At 46.8% G+C, this 20711-nt stretch overlaps 1 protein-coding gene across 2 annotated transcripts; it reads left to right on the top strand.

Annotated features, from left to right (window-relative positions):
• The first annotated feature begins 1801 nt into the window (after positions 1-1801).
• On the top strand, positions 1802-19586 carry LOC110137333 (protein CutA homolog). Of its 2 annotated transcripts, XM_020893608.2 has the most exons (6): positions 1802-2390; positions 6178-6326; positions 11223-11282; positions 13240-13285; positions 13533-13582; positions 16875-19586. In XM_020893608.2, the coding sequence occupies exons 1-6, from the start codon at positions 2013-2015 to the stop codon at positions 16972-16974; spliced, it is 783 nt and encodes a 260-aa protein (XP_020749267.2). In that variant the 5' UTR covers positions 1802-2012; the 3' UTR covers positions 16975-19586. The 2 variants fall into 2 exon arrangements, with proteins under 2 accessions (XP_020749267.2, XP_070315291.1); XM_070459190.1 differs by lacking the exons at positions 1802-2390; positions 6178-6326 and adding an exon at positions 6338-7678.
• The last annotated feature ends 1125 nt before the right edge of the window (positions 19587-20711 follow it).

Below are 20711 nucleotides of genomic sequence, written 5' to 3'. Positions count from 1 at the left end.
TCTGCAAATCGGATGGGCTTTAAATTCATCAACATGAAACTTAAGTTTCAAGCTTTGGCAGTAACAGAGAGTCTGTGTCTTGAGATGACAGATACACGTCTGTACCTTGAGAGGGAGAAGGCAGATCTTTGGAACCAGAGGTTAAGATGAACCTGAGGAAACAATGCTGTCCTACACCAGGTGTCAGACCTCATCTGCGCTGCGACGCATGGATTCTTCCCTGGATGGAGGTTTGGCCTTTAAAAGAGACTTCAGTAAATTGCTGTATACATACAGAAGAGGTGCAAAACGAACCTTCAAAATAAAGTAGAGGAGCTGAAGAAAGAGAAGGAAGATACAAACAGTATTGTGGATGAAAGAGAGGGGTACAGAATCTGACTCTGAATTCCCCTCTGAATCCAGTAAGGAGGAGGAAAGAGAGAGAAGGGAAGGTGCCCCCAGAAGAAGAGCCTGTGATCTCAGGTGGTGGCACTGAGGTTCTTACTAGAGCTGAAGGGTCTGCCAGGGCCATAAATGCAGAATTGGACGTTTGGAATCTGACCTTGGAATTGACTCTGAAGAGAGCAGAGGTGCCTGAATTGAAGGAAGAAGAGAATCCAGAGGTGGTTTCTTCCAGATAGCAGTTCATCCCTTGCCATCCTTTGCCCCAACGTCACCTTCATCATGACCATCCTTATTATCACCGGTCACACATCCGTATCATTTAGTCATTCAACAAATATTTATTGAACATAATCTGTGCAGGAAGCTGTGCTAAATTCTGGGACATCATCTCAGGATCTAAGGTAAAATGGTCATTAACAGTGACCTTTCTTATTAATATAACGGATTGAAAAGATCACAGTCTTGATTTATTTTAGTGGACTTTGACTATAAAGGGTTTTTTAAGGACCACTCAGCCTCATTTTTTCTAACCCTGTTTTTTTTCATACATGCTAAGTTCTTCAGTCACAACTGGAGATTTTCTGAGTTAACTTTGTTTGGTAGTGGCATGAGACTGCTCTTGAAATGCTGACATGGTCTCACATTTTATAAAACACTCTTACATTAATCTTCTGTTAATCTTCACTTTGGACCTATGAAAGAGGTATTAGCTCTTTCTTTACCAAAAAGAAAAAAGCCCCCAAAGCTCAGAGAGGTTAAGTAATTTGCCTGAGTCTACACAGCCATCATAAATGATAGGACTAGGGCTTTGCTAGAAAGTTATCAGGCCTTTTAAGAACAACAGTCCCAAGGAGTAAGGCAGGCAGGTGAACAGGCAGTCAGACACAGAAGCTGTGAGCTGGCAGCTTGCCCACCAGCTTGGGGATCAGGTGTGTTTTGTCTGCCCAGGTTAAAACAATTCCTAATTGGTTTTCAGCCTTCCCCCACCCGCTTTGCTAGAGCTACTATTTACATAGAATACAACTTACCAATTTAAGTGTGCAGTCTGTTGAATTTTTTAATGTTTGTGTAATCACTACTACAGTCAAGATAAAGAGTAGTTTTCCTTGGCTTAAAATTTACTTAGGGTCTTACCAGCAGTGTGATCATGTAAAAATTAAAAAATTTCACATTAAGAAGCTGGATTAAAAAATTGGAAACGCTGACAGCCATGGACTCTGCATCCCCAAAGGGCAACAGTCAGTCATTAGCTTGCCGTTTTTGAGTTTGTTTTAGCCACTGATGTTAAATGCTGCCTCAGAAGTGTGGACAGAGTGCCTTGGGGAAATGGGACCTTGGGATTAACCTTGGTAAAGGCTGCACAGGCCAGCTGGCCTTGAAAGATGGGTGAGTTTACAGGGAGAGCAGGCAGCAGCAGGAGTGTTTTAAACGGGGGAGGATTAGAAGGGAGAGTCTGTGGGTGGACACGAAGTCAGCCATGTGTGGGCCTCATTTACTTGGGTTTGTTTTTATTTTTTTGATGGGATGGGCCTCAGTGGAAGAGTTTTGTGTATTTGTGTTTGTGGGCTGTGGTTTCTGAAGGTTTTATATATCGAAGAAGCTTTAATCTGTACACCTCAGGGGATTTCATGGTTTTTGGTATGTGTGAAAATGGGGAGGGAAAATTAGTGTTTTTATTTTTGCAGGGGTTGGTTTGCACAGGGTGTTTGGGTTATATGTTTTTAGAGAGCTGCCCCGTGAAAAATGAGTTCCTCTTTCCCCGCCCCCTCCACCCTCTCCTTCCGGCCAGCCTGGCTGGGACCTGGCCGGGCAGTGAGGCAGGCAGCAGGTGGTTAGAGGAGAGGGGGCTCAGGCCCTTCGAGCCCACCCGTCCGCCAGCGTCTTTCCCTCAGGCTGCAGTTCCCATAGCCTGTGCTGGCTTAGTCACCAGCGACGCCATGGACAGACTGGGCTCACGGTGCCCTCTGCCAGGCTACGCACGGCCCTCTTTCCTGATATGCCTCTTGGTGAGTGTTCCACAGTACAGTGCTATGAATCCTCTCGCCTCTAAACCTCCAGCCTGGGGATTGAGGGAAGAAGGGGCATTTGTGTTGTATACTCCTGGGATTTTGAGCTGGGGGCAGGCAGGTAGGAGGTGGATGGTGAAATCCCTGGAGGTACCACCCAGTGTCCTGGAGACTGTGGTGTGATTCTGAAGCTTACCAGCACCCCTTTCTGCCCTGCCATTGAGGAGTGGTGACCGGGCTGTTTCACGGCCCAGGAGGGTGGGGTGGTGAAGGTGTCTGCTGGTGCATTCTCACCTAAGGGCCCCATGCTAGTTTCTTGTCCTCTTCCCAGTGCGGTTACCATCTCATTGTTCTGGGGGCTTGGTTGTCTCATCTCTGAAGTATCTTCAGATGTGGCTGCAGGGTACCTGTTCGTGGTGCTGGTGCTAGCTGCTCTTGGGGGCAGCTGCTCTTGGGGTGGTGGAAAGGACTGACAAAGCCCAGGGGTCTATCCCAGCTCTGCTGCTCACCTTTCTGGCAATTTCTTCCCCTCTCTGGCCCTTAATTAACTGGCACACATCAGTGATGCTTAACATTTTGGGGACTATAGATTTTCTTGGGGTGTGTGTGTGTGAAAATTCTGAATTTGCACCCAAGGAAAGTGTGTAGATAAGCACAATGTTAATTTCAGGAGTATTTACAAATTCCTTAAAACTAGGTATGTTATAAATTTAGAAACACTAGGTGGTTTCTGAGGCCCCTTCTGCCTTAACACAGATTGTAAAGTCAACCATAAACTCTTAAGGACGTCCCCAACAGTCCGGTGGTTAGGACTCCACATTCCAGTGCGGGGGAGTTGAGTTTGATCGCTGGTTGGGGAACTAAGGTCCCAAATGCCTTGGAGTGTGGCCATGAAATTAAAGAAAACTAAACAAAACCATAACCTCTTAAAGGTTAGGCAGATACTCCAGTACCAAAAAAGGAAAAAGGCAGAATGAAGTAATTGAAAGGGTACATAAAATATTTTAAAACAATATAAAATTAGAAAAGATGTAAAGATATAAATATGAAAATGTTATAAACTTACAGTAATAAATATAATGTTTCTATTAGGAGATATGTTGATATGTGTATTTTGCGTGTAATATCACTTTCTAATGTACTATAGTCCACCTTTGATTCCAAACTGACCTTTCATATCTTCTGATTCTTTGTTGATATGGTTCACAAACACTTCTCAAGTCCATACCTCTTATCAGGGCTTGTAAAGTGCTGAGGATACAGAAATGAATCAGCTCACATCCAATGAGGAAGATGTATGTAAACTACTGTATTTCATTGTGATCAATGGTACAGTAGAAGGATGTTTAACAGCAATCCTGGCCTCCACCAATGTCATTTCCTCCCCAGTCATGACATCAAAATTGTCCCTAGATGTGGCCAGATGTCCCCTGGGGCAGGGGCAAAATTGCCTCAAGCTGAGAGCCATTGGATTAAGTGAAGCTGAAATAACCCCACTGTGTCACCTCCTACTGATGCTCCTTACAGTTCAGAGAGCCCAGAATGGGAGGCAGGAGTTTGGATTTAAGTCTTGGTTCAGTCACAGGACTGCCTCAGTTACCTTATCTGTTAAAGGAAGGACTGTCTTAGGTAATACCCAAGTGCCCAGACTACCTCTGAGTGCACAAGAGTTTCCGTACATTTTAGGTGAGTTTATATTTAATCCTGTGAGCTCTGTGTTCCACTGATGAAAAGACGTAAAGATATAAATATGAAAATATTATAAACTTACAGTAATAAATATAATATTGGCTGAAATGCCCTAGATCTCTTCTAGGAATGGCTTCTTTGGTTAGGGGACAGACTGTTGCTCCTTTTGTTTAGAGTCCGTGCTGAAAGACACCTTAGAGTCGTGTATCTGACCCCTTAGAGTGTTCTAGTATGTCCGATTCTCTGCCAAAAGCTCTGTGGATGACCCAGAAGCCCTACTTACTTCACAAGACTGTTTAGTCTCCATCTCAGCATCTTGCTGGTGTACAAATTCACCAGTCTGCAGGTTATTTCTTGAGAACCTGCTGTGTGCCATGAACTCTCCTGGGGACACAGTGATGAGCAAAGTGTGGTTCCTTTCCTTATTGGATTAGTGGTCAAAAATTTTTTCCTCTCTTGTTTGAACCCATGGCAACTCTGAGGTAGGCAGCACAAACATTGTAATCTCCAATTTCTAGGTAACATTTATAGAAGAGAGAGGAAGACTGCAGAGCTGTACCAACACTAGGTTTTAAATCCTGCTGTTTAGTGCCTTTGTTTTATATCCTATATAATCTAATTGAGTTGTCACTAACAACTTCCTTGAAAACCCTGGCTGTTATTGTGTGGTCACTGGTTTAGTTCAGAGGGCTAGTATGTTGGACTGGAGGTTTTGGGGGAGGTCGTGGGAGGGAATGAGAGGCCCACCCCAGACTGAAGCTAAAGACACAAAAACGCTACTCAGGCCCTGCCAAGATGTAGGAGCCAGGCAGGGCCAGGCGATAACGTAGGAGTGGGAGGACAGAGGTTTGTTTGACGAGACATGAGCCCCGGACTGGCAGGCAGGAGAAACGTGTTCTTGTTCTGTCTTGCCTGAGTCACAGTGGGGTTCCTTGCAAGTTGCCTCCATCTCTATTAATGACTCTTCTGTATCCCCCAAGCAAAGTACCCTGGAAGATGTCCTCCAGTTCTTTTTATTTCTTCTTATTTTAGATGTCTTATCATTAAAATAGCAAGAAAAAAATTGTATCTTGACTGTCTTTTCCTCTCCTGTTATCAGTGTCATTTTCTTACCTCAGGATCTTAATGTCTTTTTCCTGCAACATTGTAATGGCCTTTGAATAGCCTATCTCTGATCACTCCCCATCCTCCTTTCCACTACTCTGCTCAGCCTGATCATGTTATTACTCTTCTACTTAATAAACCTCCAAAAGCACCCTTTCACCTGAGTTCAAACCCCACATTCCTTAGCCTGACCCTTTATAGTTCTAGCCAGACTCATTTTCCTCCCAATTTCATGCACACTGACAAAGACCCATGCAGTCTAGATAATTCATCTGTTCCCAGATACCTCTTGAGTTTGCACATATTAACCTTCTTTTTCAGTCCTATTATTTCAGTTCCAACTTGGATGATACCTTCTCTTCAAAGCCTTTCCTGCCCCCAACAGGTGGAGCCTTTCTGTTGGACCTCCCCCACCGCCGGTTGTCTGCCATAGTAGCGCAGGTCCCATTGCTTTAGCATTAGACTTCCTTTTCCACTGGCCTCCCCACAGCGCCTGGCCTGCACCTCTGGTAGCAGGTTTTTGCAATGGGAATGGATTTCAAGTTATCCAGGCTCCACTCCTGTTCTTGGCTTCACCAATTAAAAGCTGTGTGATTTTTTTTTTTTTTTTTTTTTTTTGTGGCCATGCCACCAGGCTTTTTGGTCTCACGGGGGTCTTAGTTCCCCAACCAGGGATTGAACCTGGGCCCTGGAAGTGAATGCGCTGAATCCTGACCACTGGATCACCAGGGCATTACCAAAGCTGTGTGATTTTGAGCAAATGTCTTGATTTTTAAGCCTTTTTTTTTTTAACCATTTGCAAAATGCAGAGGAAAATAATCTAGGCATGACAACATTAAGCACTGAAGCTCAATACTGATCCTAGGAATCACTTTGTGGGTGGGAAACAGGGATAAAAGCATGTTGCCCAGCGTTGGTTCCAGTCTGCTTGAGCTTGCAGGTGGTGAGCTGGTCACGCCTCTGCTGATCTGCGCTTTCCTTTCCCTCTGTGTAGATCCTGACAGCCTCTCTCCTGACATACCCCGTGCTCAGGACCCTCAGCCTGCAGCTCCTTTCGCTTGTCACCGGCAGCTATGTGTCCGGCACGTACTCCATTGTTTTTGTCAACTGTCCCAACGAGCAGATTGCCAGAGATATTGCCAGGTATGGGGAAGGGGCTGAAGTACTGCCCCAGGGGCTCGGGAGCCACCAGGAGGCTCCAGAGGGGCCACTTCGGGACTCACTCTTTTGCTTTTGACAACCCCATCTGTCCAGTGAGGGACTGCACAGCTGTCTAATGGGGGCGATTTGAGAGGCACGCGTGAATGACACTTGGATGGATCCTGTTTCTGGGCCTGAAAATGTTGAGTGGTGCCAGGGGGCAGATAAAGAGACCTGAGACCCAGAGAGCTAGGCGCCTTGCTCAGATGGAAGCCTACAGGTTGAGCATTTAACAGTTCTAATTCCTGACCCAGCTCTCTTTATTTCTGGAGATAGTCTTTGCTCAGTCCCAGAGATGTGGACTGTGACAGGAGGAGGAGGAGACCAACTCCAGGTGTTTGGCGAGTTCCTGAAAGCAGTGGTGGGGGGGGGAGAGCCCACGACCAGAGTTGAAATCTCGGCTCGGTCTCTTGCTGACGGTGACCTCGGGCAAGCTGCTCCCCTTCTCTCAACCTTAGTTTTTTGAATTATTGTTGTTGAGAGGATTAAATGATATGGTATCTGTTCAGTCCTTACTCCGCTGACTCAAATGTAACGGATGCACAATAAATGTTGTATCTGATTCCCACCCCCTCACTCCTTTTTTGTTTTTTGGCTGCACCGAGCAGCTTGTGGTGTCTTGGTTCCCAGAATGGTGGTTGAGCCCAGAACCACGGCGGTGAAAGAGTCGGGTCCTGACCACTGAGCTGCTAGGGAAGATGCCCCTCCTTTATAACGGCAGCTCTGAAGAGGGTTAGTGGGGCTGAGGGCTAATAAACTTGGCTTCTAGCTCCTCTTCTTGCTCTGCAGTTCCGCATTCTTGAAGTTTGGTGCTGGTTATAGTGTTTTATGTGTTGAATCTGGTCTTTGGGGGCACACAGCTGCCAAATTGATGGTCACAGGTTAACTTTGGATTTGATTACGTCTTTCCTGCCCCTAAACAGAATGTCTATTTTTTTCCTTATTAACATTGCTTTTGGAGAACAGCTTTTGTCTGAATGAGCATATGATTACTCCAGAAATATGACCTCAGCTTTTAGCAGCTAGGAATTGAAATCCCTTCTGTGCTTCTGGTATACCCAGGGCCTGTGCCAAACTCACTGGACCCCTGGATCAGCCACTCTGGGTCCTGTCAGGAGCAACTTCAGGTGACACCTGTGAGGTGTTGGGTACTGTGAGGAAAAGAGCTCTAAGGCCTGGATTCTAAATAGTGGAAAGGCCAGTTGAGGGGAATGGATTGGTTTCAGCTTGGAGATGTCTCTGCCATCTTGCATCCAGGGTTGCTGATGAAAAGTAGCAATGGATCTCATTCCTTTGTAGGTAACACATTTTCTCTCTGCTAGTTTTTAGGAGCGTATCTTAATGTTCAGTTGTTAACTTTTTAAATATACTCTCTCTATTCTTTCTGTGTCCTTTTCCTGGATGTTGAATTCGTTTTCTGTGACTGACTTTACAGTTTTATTTAGACTGAATTCTATAGTTTCCTTTTCAAGGTTTCGAATTGTTTTTAGTAACCAAGTGCTCTTGTTTTGTAAATGCAATAATCTTATCTTTCTGCAGATAGTAATTATACTTTTTATGTTTAATTTTTTGCAGCTTTATTGAGATATAATTGTCATAACATTGTGTAAGTTTAAGATATACAACATGATGATTTTATATATGTATATATTGCAAAATGATTATGAAAGTAAGGTTAGTTAAAACATCCATTATCTCAGTTACTTTTGTGTGTGTGGTAAGAACTCTTAAGATCTACTTTTAGCAATTTTCAAATATTCATAATTGTACTTATTTTAAAATCTTGGTTTTGATTGTCCTATTGATTTGTCTTTCTCAAGTAAATTCTTCTTCATTGGTGAATTTTAGTTTCTCACGGTGTTTGACTTTCTTCAGATGCTGTCCTCTCTCATCTTCCTAGCGATGCTGATGGGGACGTGCAGAAGCAGCTGCAGGAGCTGCCTTTAGGCAGCACTGTTTCCACTGCATGCGGGGCAGGCAGGTGGACATTCTGCAGTCCAGATCAGTTCCTAGGAAGAATTTATCGCTTCAAGAAGTATTTTCAGAAGGGTCAACCTGTATGATTCAAACTTTGACTATGTTAATGAAACAATATAATTTTATAATCTTCAAAATTCTCCAAGTTGCTGGAGGCCAAGTAAACCAGATCACTACCAGTTTTTAAAAGATTCAAAGGCCCTTAAGCAAGGAAGTCCCCTGACATGCTCCCGTGCATGTCTCGGGGCTGCTTTATTCTTCAGGGCTTCCTTCTGGTGGCTAGTGCGTACAGTGTTCTTCCCGTGCTCCGGCGTGGCTAGGTAAGAAGCGTTTCCTGTTGTCTCTGGCGTGCGGTGTGAAAGGGAGGTTGCAGTGTGTGTGCAGCCCACCAGCTGAACTGGAAGTCTCAAGTGGAGTCTCCCTTCAGCTGTTCTGTTCACTAATGATTCATTTGGAATAGAAGAGAGGCAAATAGATTTCGTTTCCAGGGTTTACAGGACAGAGTAAGTGGGTACGTGGTAGGGAGGGCCCCACAGATATTGGCTGGCAGGTACGGCAGCGCCGCCTCCGGGGCTGGTGCTGGGACCAGGCCTCTCGGCTCTAGTCTGGGGCCCGCTCTTCTCTGCCTTAGAGCTGCCTCTCAGCTCTGGTTCAGCTCCATTCTGGCTCCTGGTGATGTTCCTAGAGCTCATCATTGACAGACACCCTCTAAACTGGAAAAAATCTCTTGTTGAGGCTAGGGTGAAAACCTGAATGTGGAACTGGTAGACCTGGATTCTAGTGTCCTCTTTGCTGAAAACACTCAAGTCTTCTTTCTCTGGGCCCTGGCCTCTGACATAAGGAAAGGGGATTAGACCAGGGTCACAGGCACAGATAGCAACAGGCAGGCCACTTCAACCTGAGCGAAGTGGGCTGGGGTGTCACGATGAAGAATGGCAGTGGTTAGCAACCCTTATGCGTCCCAGGTGTCGGGAGGAAGGAGAGTGGGAACCGACTGACCCGAGAAGCCCCTGTCATGCCTCGAGGTCGTAGCCCCTGGTCAGCTCTGGCTGATGTGACCTTGGAGGACTACAGGTCCAAGATGTTCTAAGACTCGTTTTTTGGTGAAAAGCTAGGTAACATGTATTTTTAAATGTAAAGTACCCTGATTGCAAATACTGGTAACAAAGTCAAGACTTTTTAAATGCTGTGAGAGCCAGACCATGTGTCTGGTCCGTGAGCCCCTCGCCTGTGACCCCGCAGTCTCTGGAGGCCCGCGGAGGTCTGTCTTCCGCTTCACTCAGACGAGCGCGGGGCCTGAGCTCCCCACGGTGACTCACCGCTGGGCTTCGGTGTGTGTTTTATCCATCAGCTGGTACATTTGTTTTCTCTCTTTTTCGCCACAGGGGCATTTTGAATAACACAGTCCTCCAGAACTTTACAGTCTTTTTCCCAAGTTCAAGTTGCAGTGATTAGTCACTGAGGAGTTCACACTGCCAGAGACTGGAGGCCCGTGAAGCAATGGGTTATTTTTTTCCTAAAGGTTTAACTCACTCCCTGTGTTTGCATGTCACTTTCAGAACCAGTGAAATGTAATTTCTCAGCAGATGACTTGATTGAGTGAGCAAGACTTGTAGAAGTTGCTTAAACAGGTTTGGGCCGTGTGCCTCTCCTTAGAGTCAGGGATTTATTTACCACCTGGAACTTTCCAAGGGCATCAGGGTGGTGATAATACCACATTAATGTGGAACCTTAAATAGAACACTGTTCAGCCGGGAACCTGGGAGAAGAGAAAGTAGGTCAGTTCTCTTGGCAGCGGTCAAGGAAAGGTGGGATCAGTAAGCAGGGCTCAGACGCGTTGTATTTGGCAGGGGCCACACTCCTTAGAGAACTGAGACAGGCCTCCGTGGCTGATGGCAGACCTGAGACAGGTTTGTTCGGGCCTGCCTGATTCCCAGGGCTTAAGGTTTGATCCTTGGGAACACTTCCCTGTATCGACGACGTGGTGGTGCTTCTATTTCTGTGACACTTTGTACTGGTTCAGGCAGGCACATTTCACTGTGTTCACCAGGCCCCGCACAGGATCAGACTGTCAGAGCGAGAATTCCAGTCTGTGGTCCATCAGAAAAAAACCCAGTGCTTAGAGGTCTGCAAAGGCGGTGATGGTGCACTTGGGACTGTGGCAGGAAGCGTCACAAAAGTTAGAAGTGTAAGGAGCCCCTGTTTGCCAATCACTGGACAGGATGCCTTTTTTCTCCTTTCTTGCTTTTCCTTCGAGTTGTATCAGCTCCATGTGGTCATCAGACACTTCCGACCTGTAGATATCATGTGAAAGCCTAGTACCTACCCGAGAGAGAAGAGGAAAAGAAGCTGACATCCTCAAAGGAGTATTTGGTTGTGAAAAGGGTTGGAACCCATCGACTGAAGCCGTCCTCTGGTACAGCAGGAGAGTCGAGTTGAGTGAGGCGGTCATGCCTGTCTTGGTTAGGTGCTCAAATACTGATTTCTGGAATGAAAGAAGGAGCTCGCGTAAGGTCACACAGCCATCCTGCTGCAGGGCCAGACTGGAGTCCGGGTCTTTTTGTTCTGCTGCCGGTGCTGACAGATTCCCATTCCCCAAGCTGACTGGCCTTTCCTTGAAGCCTTTGCATAGCTGCTTCCCTACTTTTCCCACTCAGGGAACGACTTATAAACAGTTCTGTTTGCAGAGGGTCTATGCATGGGAGTTATGGAACATATTGGTTTGACTTGGGAGGGGCACTCTAAATGGTTATCTATTTAGACTAAGGTTTCCTGGGAAATTCCCAGAACTCCTGTATCCTGTCCCATCCCTTCAGATGCTGGACACTTGCCCCAGTAACCGGCGTGCTCTCTCTGCTTTAGGGCTATCCTGGATAAGAAGCTGGCTGCCTCTGTGAACATCCTGCCGAAGGCCTCCTCACTGTGAGTTCTGCTATGGCCAGTGGAGGGGTGTGAGCGTGCTCCGTCAGGTCCTGCCTGGTGGAAATTCGGGCACTGAGCTAATGGGAAACTGAAAGAACAATTCAAAGGCATTTACTTAACCAATACTTCACTGTTGATCTGTATTCAGAGGAAATCAACCAGTGGGTTTATGCCATTCAGCAAAAGCAAAAACAGGCTATGTTTAGAGAAGGCAGAAAAAAAACCTACAGTTTAGGAACAGCGACTCTTGTTTCCTCATTCTTTGCTTAAATCAGTCAGTCAGTTAGCTTGCTGTTAGCAAAGAAGTCAGACTGGTAAGCCAGTCTGAGTAAGCCAGCTAAGGATATCAGAGATTATAATTCCTATTGCTTTTGGATTCTCTGAAAAACTGAGTTTGGCATGTGTAACAGGCTGTTTCTGTGTATTGTCTGCCTTTCATTTTATCAGCTCTTTTACTTAAGCCAGGCCTACACCATTTCCTTCATCAAAATATTTCAACATGGGTGGGAGGCGGGAGGGAGGGGACATAAAGCGCCCGTGGCTCATTCACACCGGTGTGTGGCAGAAATCAGCACAGTACTGTGAAGCGATTATCCTTCAGTTAAAAATAAATAAAATGGTAAGAAACAGTCTCGGCATCCCAGTGCTACCCGGGCCGGATTTGTCTGTGCTTTAACTCTCTGGTCAGCCTGTTTCTCACCTCCTTCCTGCCTTGACGAGAGAGGGAGCGATGCCTGTTCTAAAGGTGAGAGCAGGGAAGTGCTGAAGCATGCACGCTTCCCCTGCCCAGCGGTGATGCGCCCGTGCTGCTCCCATCACCTGTCGCTCTGGCTGCCAAGTCTGGCCGTACTTTAGATGCCTGCGCTCCATCTTGGATCTGTTTAGTCTCCCTGAGGATAGGGCTTGAGTCTCTGAATTTTTAAGAGGTCATATTAAGTGGTTCGCATAGCTAGTCTGGGAGCTAGTGCTTGGAAGCTAGAGTGGAATTTCAGCCTGCCATTCTCCTCATGTTCGTCCTTCCTTGTAGCTCATCCTTTCACCACAGTTCTGCGGGGTGAGGCCAGGGGCCGGAGCCATCTTAGACTTGCCCTGGGTCAGCACAGATATTCTCAGGCTGAATTTCTCTCCCTCCCATGACGCTGTTCTCTTACTCTTTTTCTGAACATGTCACTGACTCTGTTTTGAATTTTCAGACCTGCTTCTGTATTTTACAAGGCTCGCTTTTTCCCTGACTGAGTCCTGTGCTTTCCCATCTATCACTTGGTGGGCACTCAGCTTTGAGAGTCAGTGATACAGGTAGCACCAGCCCAGAGGATGGGGAGGTGCCAGGAGTATGGGGTGAGCACTGAATGAACTGGAGATGCCCACTTTGGAGGGGAAACATAGGAGTTTCCGCAGGGCTATCACGGAAGTCGGGGAGAACAGTTGGGTGGCAAATGTTGGCACACCATAAGAAAAACCATCTCATGTGAAAACCGTTAAGGCAGATGGACTTCTTCAAGAGACAGTGAGCCTCTTACTTGCAGGAAAGTTAAGTCAGGTGCTGGAAGCATGCATTAGAATGTTTAGGTGACCTGTAGGGCCTTGGCCAACTCCAGGCTTTTTCATATGAGCTTGGGAAGATTTTGAAGTTTCCACCTTAATAAGTCAGCAGATTGGGCAGGTTTATTTCACCGAGCTCATCTTGTAAGTGGACTTCTCTGGTAACTCAGCTGGTAAAGAATCCGCTTGCAATGCAGGAGACCCTGGTTCAGTTCCTGGGTTGGGAAGATCCCCTGGAGGAGGGCATGGCAACCCACTGCAATATTCTTGCCTGGAGAATCCCATGGACAGAGGAGCATGGCTGGCTACAGTCCATGGGGTCGCAGAGAGTCACAACTGAGTCACACGACTGAGTGACTAAGCGCAGCACATCTTGTAAGCATGATATTTCTTTTTTTGTTGTTCTTTTCTCCAGATACTATTGGAATGGAGAAATAGAAGAAGCCACTGAGGTCCTGTTGGTGAGTGAGGCTGGGGGGATGGGGCCTTAATCGGGAAAGAGTGAGAGCAAAGTTCCAATTAAATATTAGCAAAGATCAATTGACTGAGGTTCTTGCCCCACACAGGATGCCCTGTGTCCATTTGTAAGTTAGTGGCTGGGCCTGGAGACCTGGAGGAGTGCTGTTTCCTAAAAAGCCAGAGGAATGGAGGGCTGTGTAGCTGGAGCTGAGATCCTAAACCATTGATTTTTTTTTTTTTCTTTTACAGTTAATAAAGACAAAGACTTCCAAGATCCATATGCTTTCCAGCTACATCAGGTAATAGCACCATTTCCTCCCAGCCAGGGACCTGTTGGTAACTGAGTGAGTGAGCTTGAAAAGTAGGTGACCTTGAGCCTAGTCACCAGCCTCCCATGTGACCTTGGCTATGACCCTGTCCCATAGACTCTCTATCTGTAAAATGAGTTAGTGGTGGTTTTTTTTAATTAGTTCATTTTTTAAAATGTTTATTTATTTGTCTGCACCACATCTTCCCTGGTATGGTCTTCCCTGATATTAGGGCTTCCCTGATACCTCAGTTAGTAAAGAATCTGCCTGCAATGCAGGAGACCCCAGTTCAACTCCTGGGTCGGGAAGATCCCCTGGAGAAGGGATAGGCTACCCACTGCAGTATTCTTGGGCTTTCCTGGTGGCTCAGCTGGTAAAGAATCCGCCCTCTATGTAGGAGACTTAGGTTCAATCCCTGGGTTGGGAAGATCCCCTGCAGAAGGGAAAGGCTCCCCACTCCAGTATTCTGGCCTGGAGAATTCCATGGACTGTATAGTCCATGGGGTCGCAAAGAGTCAGACACGACTGAGCAGCTTTCACTCACTTCACCAGGTCTTCATTGCAGCATGCGGAATCTTCAGTTGAGGCCTGTGAGGTCTAGTTCCCTGACCAGGATCGAAACCAGGCCCCCTGCATTAGAAGTGCAGAGTCTCAGCCACTGGACCACCAGGAAGTTCCTGTAAAACGAGTTATTAGTTTCAAACCAGTGGTTCTCAAAATTTTGGTCTCAGGATCCCTTTACACTTTTAAAAATTACTTAGGACCCAAAAGAGCTTCACTTATGTGGGTTCTATCAAAGGTTACTGTATTAGAAATTAAAGCTGAGAAATTTTTAAGATATATATTTTTAGTTCATTGAAAATAACAGTAATAGAATAATAACATATGAATGGAAGTAAATACAGGCATACCTTGGAGATATTGCAGGTTTGGTTCCAGACCACCACAGTGAAGCGAGTGATGTCACTTCTTGATTCCCCAGTACATGTGAAAGTGACCTGTTTACCCTGCCTTGCAGTATAAGTGTGCTACAGTAGCATTATGTCTAAAAAAAAAACAAAGTACGTACCTTAATTTAAAAATACAAAACAAAAAATAGTTATAGTAATATCAAAGATCACCAATGTCAGATGACCATAAGAAATATAATAATCATGGAAAAGTTTGGAATTCTGCAACAATTAGCGAAACATGATGCAGGAACACAGAGAGCGACGGTGGTGTCAGCAGACGTGTTCAGTGCCGGGTCGCCACAAGCCGCCAGTCTGTGAAAAACGCAGTATCTGCCCTGAAGGGTGCGCAGTAAAGCATTATGCTGGTAATGCCTTCTCATGGGAAGTAACCATATTTTCCAAAAATCAAAAAAGTGAGAAGAATGGCATCTTTCTACACTTTTGCAAAATCTGGCTTAATAAGAGAGCTGGATCTCCTCAAAAGCATCTGTTAAGTACTGAGACACTTTCACGTTCATGGTGATGTATTCAATTTTTCCAAACTTCTGACTTTGCTTAAAACATGAATTTTTTTCTTATTTACAGTGTTTTATGACTACGATGTTACACAATGTGTGGTTTCTGCTATACGGCAGACTAACTCAGTTATGCATATACATATTCTTTTTCATGTTCTTTTCCATGATGGTTTATCACCAGATACTGAATGGACCTCCCTGTGGTGGAGAGTAGGACCTTGCTATTTACCCGTCCTGGGTGTAATAGCTTACCTCTGCTAATCCCAGACTCCCAATCCTTCCCTCCTCTACCCCAAAACACAAAAATTTTTTTAATGAATTTTTTGATTGGCAATAAATGATGTAAATTGTCATTTGAGTGATGGGCCAAATATTTGTTCATATTTGAGACAATGTGTACCTAATACTCAAACCTGAGTCACCTTAATTTGTGAAATTGACAGACAAATGATGGTTACTCAAGCTTGAAAGTAAAAGTGGTATACTGTGGAAAAAAGGTCTAGTTTAGCTTGTGACTCAGACAAATTTAAGACAAGACTGAACTTAGGTATGATAGCAGAAGTACTTCATGTATACTTTGCATTTTGTCACGCAGAATATTAAAAAGACACACTCAAGGGTCAGACTTTAATAAAAATAGTAATTTTTGCCACATTATCAGAAATGTTCTTAGGTGAATTTGACTTAGAAAACAACACCTGTGCGTACGCAGTGGTGAAGAACACAGTGGCGGCCAGCCTAGTGTGGTGCTGCCGTCCTGATGATGCTAAGGTGTGACCAGTTTTACCCATCATTGCTTTTGCACCATGAGTGCAAACGTCAACATGGTGAAAAGATAAATAACAAATGAGTATTGTTCTAAAAATAGTTTTGGCCTCTTGGACCTCCTGAAAGAGGCTTGAAAGTTCCCCAGGGGTCAGAGGACTCCACTTGGAGAACCACTGGTCTAGGTATACATGAAATAAATTAGGAAAATTCATTCTTCTCAGGCACTGGATAAAATTACACAGCCTACTCCTACTGTTCAAGCAACTGTGCGTGCACATGTTGTGATTTAGTAAGCAGCCTCTCTCATGAGAAGTTTTCTGTGCCTAAAGTCAGGAGAGCAGAGGATTGTTGCCCTGGCAGACAGGTGGGACTGAGGCCCAGTGTCTTCTGCTTTTTCACTTTGCAAAGTGCAGAGAGCTCGTGTGCTCAGGGCTGGGTGAGAGAGACAGGGAGAAGGGAGAGACGGCTGTGTGTCTGAATGGCCAAAGAAGGCCCCTGGGGAAAGGCCACTGGTTGAAATAAGCCTTGAGGAGTAGAGAGGCTTTCGATTTATCAGCAGGAGTGGGGAGGATTTTCTGGGTGAAGACGATACACAGGCACAGGGAAGGGGTTGCTTGGGGAAGGCACAGTGATAAGGGAAGGACAGTAAAAAAGACAGCAGCTAACGTTTACCGAATGCATACAGTGCCAGTCACTGTAGCAGCCAAGTGCCTTATATACCTTGCCTCATTTAATCCTCAGCAATCCAGTACTATTTTCACCCCCCTCTTTTGAGGGGGCTTCAGCGAAATGAAGAGGTATGTCCATGCTTACATGGCTAGTAAGTGGCAGACTTAGAATTTGAACCCATGTCTGTGAGACTCTGATGCCATCTGGCCTAATTTATACTTGGTGACAGATGGGTCATAGGCTTAGGAGTGGTGGGCCATGGGGCCGGACAGGTGGGCTGCAGGCCGAATGCAGAGGGCCTCAAGGAGGCCGGCCAGTTGGGTTTTATGGCCTAGGCTTACATGCCACTCACGGGACTCTGCTTTCTTCCCAAAGGTCGGTGCATCCTTTTGAAATCCCAGAGCTCTTCAGCCTTGCCATGGACCAAGGAGATGCGCACTATTTCCGGTGGCTGGAGGAGGCCACGGAGCAGTGAGTGGGGCCTTCTGTGCCTCCTGCTGGCCGCCTCTAGCCATCATCATGTTCTCTGGCCGAAGGGCGGCTTCTGTCTGCCTCCTCGCGTCTCTGGATTCCATGCTTTTATCAGCACAGAGGACCCAAGTAACTTGTGAAGGGTGAAGGTCTAAGACCCCTGAGGCTGGAAGAAGATTCTGGGCCAGTCAGGCCAAGCAAGGACCCAGTGGAACTCGTCTCTGAGTGCCTCATGCATAAAGGTGGCCAGGAGTGGCAAGGTCGCAGTGAGGGTGAGGCTGGTCTTCTGTAAGTTCATTGAGCCTAAACTGAGTGCCACGTATGTTATCACTGTCCTGCTTCTGATGAGGAATAACCTGATGACCTGTCACCCAGAAGTGTGTGGGGGTGAAAGTCACCTTCTAGGTGAGCTGGAAGTACTCTATCCAAAAGGATGAATCGCTAATGGTGGAATGTCAGGGACAAGCAGGATTATTTCCTCTAGCTGAAGGTAGTGTTTGTTATTCCCGAGTCCTGAGGAAGTGGGCCTGGGAATGGGCTTCCTGAGTGTGGGGAGGGCTCAGACACAGCCTCAAGGATTGAGAGCTGGTCTTGACTCTTTCCTCGCCCAAAGGTCAGAAAGCTGTGGTGCCTTGCTCAGCAGAGACGGGTTCTGAGCCCACCATACTGACCTTCTCACGTGAGCACTGAAACGAGCGTCCTAAAGTGGGAAGCACCCAGGGGAGCTGCCGGGTCAGTGTTTTCCAGCCTGGCTCCACAGAACCCCAGGGGTTCGCTGGGGGAGCCTCATGCTGCAGCCAGCGCAGCCATGCTTTTGTTATTAATTTTTATGTATTGAGCTAAGTTTTTGTTGTTACAAGTTTGTAAGCCAGTCTTACAGATTTTGTAAGGTCCAAGACCCCTGAGGCTGGAAGAGAATGCTGGGCCAGTCAGGCCAAGCAAGGACCTGGTGGAATCTCTAAAGCCAGTTTTATAGATGACTGAAGGGAACTGAACTGCCCTGAGGTCCAGAAAAGGGGCTGCTTCTGTTACGAGGGGAGAGCCAAGGCTGCTCCTTCCGTCTGCTGCTCTCCTAGCCCTGCTCCGTGGGGCTGGTGGAGGAGCCCCAGGGGGTGAGGGGAGAGCCTGACCTAGGCCGCCTCACGGCTTTGCCACAGGGTGACCCCGCTCAGGGCCCTTTGGAGCCTTGCCCCAGCTCGCTTTTCCACCGCCACCTTCCACCTGTCCTCTCCTGCCTGGACCCGTGGGTGGCTCTGGTGTGCCAGGCTGTTACCTTTTCCGGCCACCGCCTCCGCCTGAGCACGCTCTGCACGAGTGCCCGAGAAGTCTGACTGCCCCGCTGCAGGCCTGGCGTCCAGGCGGAGGGCTCTCCCCTGCCCTGCCGTCCTGCTGTCTCTGCGCATCAGGGCCCACCTCCGCTCTCTAGACTGTGCGCTGCTCGAGGGGAGGGGCACGCTTAGAGCTGCTTGGCCTCCTGCACACGGTTTGGCATATATTTCCCAAATTGATGTTTCAAGGATTCAAATAACTAAAGCTTTCTCTACTTCCCACAGTTAGTTTCTCATTTACCAGGTTGGCAAAATCCAATTATTTTTTTCCGTGAACTTCTTTAAAGTGGGATTAAGAGGTTGTTTCCTGTCCCTGGCTGTCCCTGGTTCATTTTCTGTGCTGAGTGTGCTTTGAAAGCTGTTCCCCGGCGGCCTGCCTTTGCCTCAGTGTCACAGCCGACTATGGGAAAGGACATCAGCTCTCTGCAGGCTCTGTCCTAGGCCTGGACACTTACCCTTGTAGCCCAGGGTACCCGCATCTTCCAGCTGAAACCTGAGACTGGAGAATAGAGATGCTTAAAATAAGCGGCAAAACTAGGCTTTGGAACCAAGTCTCTGACTCTAAATCTGATGCTCTTATGGTCTCTTTTAAAGAGGCTGGATATCTCTCTTTGTAGGCCAAAGAACCTGCTATAGCCATCTCTAAGGAAGAGCTGTTCACTCCTAAAATGTCCACCTTAACAGGGTGGTAGCTTGGTATATTGTGTGGTTTACCTCTCCCCACAGATCTGGAGGTTAGTGATAATATCTTCATTCCATAGATGAGGGAACAGATTGAGGGGTACTTAATGATTTTTAGGAGTTTGCCCAACTCTACCACACTGCCCTCCTCGATGAGGCTGTGGGAGCTGGGGCTCGACATGAGGGTTTCCACCTGGGAATGCCTTCCCAGTACTTCTCAGGAAACATGGTTTTTGACTCCAGAACCCTGGGAGAGTCTGTTGAGGAAATGAGAAGAAGTGTTAAAAAAGTATCCATGCATACTGAAGCTTAAAGGCATAAAGGTTTGAAGGAAGCCATCTCCGTCAAAAAAAAAAAAACTAGAGCAGGAAACGGTTGCTTGCACAGAGTTGAGCCACAGTCACCCAACCCGGACAGGAGTGCAGAAGAGAAGGGGTTTCCACCTACTTTTGCCTGGGATTGTCTAGCCCTGTCCGCTGCAGACCCCGAGTTATTCCTGCAAATAAGATAAATGTATACATGTAGTATGCTTTATACAAATCCTGTGAGTGGTATTCTAAGAAATAAGTTTTGGAAGTAAAATAAATTCTTAATTTGGCAATTCTGACATTCGTCTGTACTCTTAACCTTGTTAGACTATTTGAATGTTAACATTATTTGAATACTATCCAGTAACATTCTCTGGTGTTTTCCAGGGCTTAAATATTCCCTGGAGACTGCAGTTCTTTGTAAATACTACTAAGTTTAATAATCCTATTTATTAAACAGATTTTTTTCAGATTTCTGTAATAACAGAAAAAGTATGAAGAATGTTTGACGTATTTTAAGAGTAAGTTATGATTTAGGAATTTGTGAGAATTTTAATTTCTTGCTCCAAAATTCTGAAGGCAGACAAAAGATGTGTGTTGTGAGTTTGTAAACACTCACCTAAACCACGCAGAAGCAGGCAGTCTCCAGCCCGGGGAGAGCCAGCGGCCTCGGGGTCCCCAGGGCTCTTCACTGCGGCCTGGGCCAGAGCCCGAGTCTCAGGGCCATCCGCCTCTCACTCCATGCCACTGGTTCCCCAGAATGAGCCACTGCCCCGCCCCAGCTTCAACTGTGGTTTGCTCCAAGAGCAGTTGTAAGGTCGCAGGAGGAGTGGTAGGAAAAAGTGGGAGCTGTAGTTAACGAGGGCTTCCCTGGTAGGTCAGCCAGTAACACTCGGGGTGTAATAGGCCACACTAACTCGGGCCCATGGCCTTCGCCTGCCTGTAGCTTTTTCTTATCCCTTCCCCTCCTTTTTTCTCTCTGCAGACTACCCCTGACTTACAGAGGTGTATTTAAGGTGGTGATCTGTAACGTTTCTGAGGTGGTTCCTACAGCATCTAGCGGGCTGAACACCAGTGGGGATTCTTCCCGGGCAGGTGAAGCAGGTGGGGGCGCAGGGGGGCGGGATGGGGACTGAAGCAAAGGAAGCTGGCAGAGCGGGGCCAGGAACGCACCCCGGATTCCTAGCCGTGCGCCTCCAAGCACCAAGCATCCTCACGGGGTCACGTTCTAAGTTCCGGCCCCAGCTTGGATTCCTGTGGCTCTCAACTACTGTCTCCTGTCCCCATGGGTAGGGTCGTCAGAGCAGAAAAAAGGTCCTCTGTCCTGGTGGTAAAGGTAAGATCACTGCGAAGAGAATGTGGTGGCTGGTGCAGGAGTGGCAGGCTGATGAGAGAGGGGATGGGGCCCCACCGTTCCAGTGCCT

This window comes from Odocoileus virginianus, chromosome 31 (assembly GCF_023699985.2).
Source record: "Odocoileus virginianus isolate 20LAN1187 ecotype Illinois chromosome 31, Ovbor_1.2, whole genome shotgun sequence".
In the NCBI taxonomy this organism is placed as follows: domain Eukaryota; kingdom Metazoa; phylum Chordata; class Mammalia; order Artiodactyla; family Cervidae; genus Odocoileus; species Odocoileus virginianus.
Note: the sequence above shows the minus strand (reverse complement) of the source record. Positions and strands in the feature narration are given on the sequence as shown.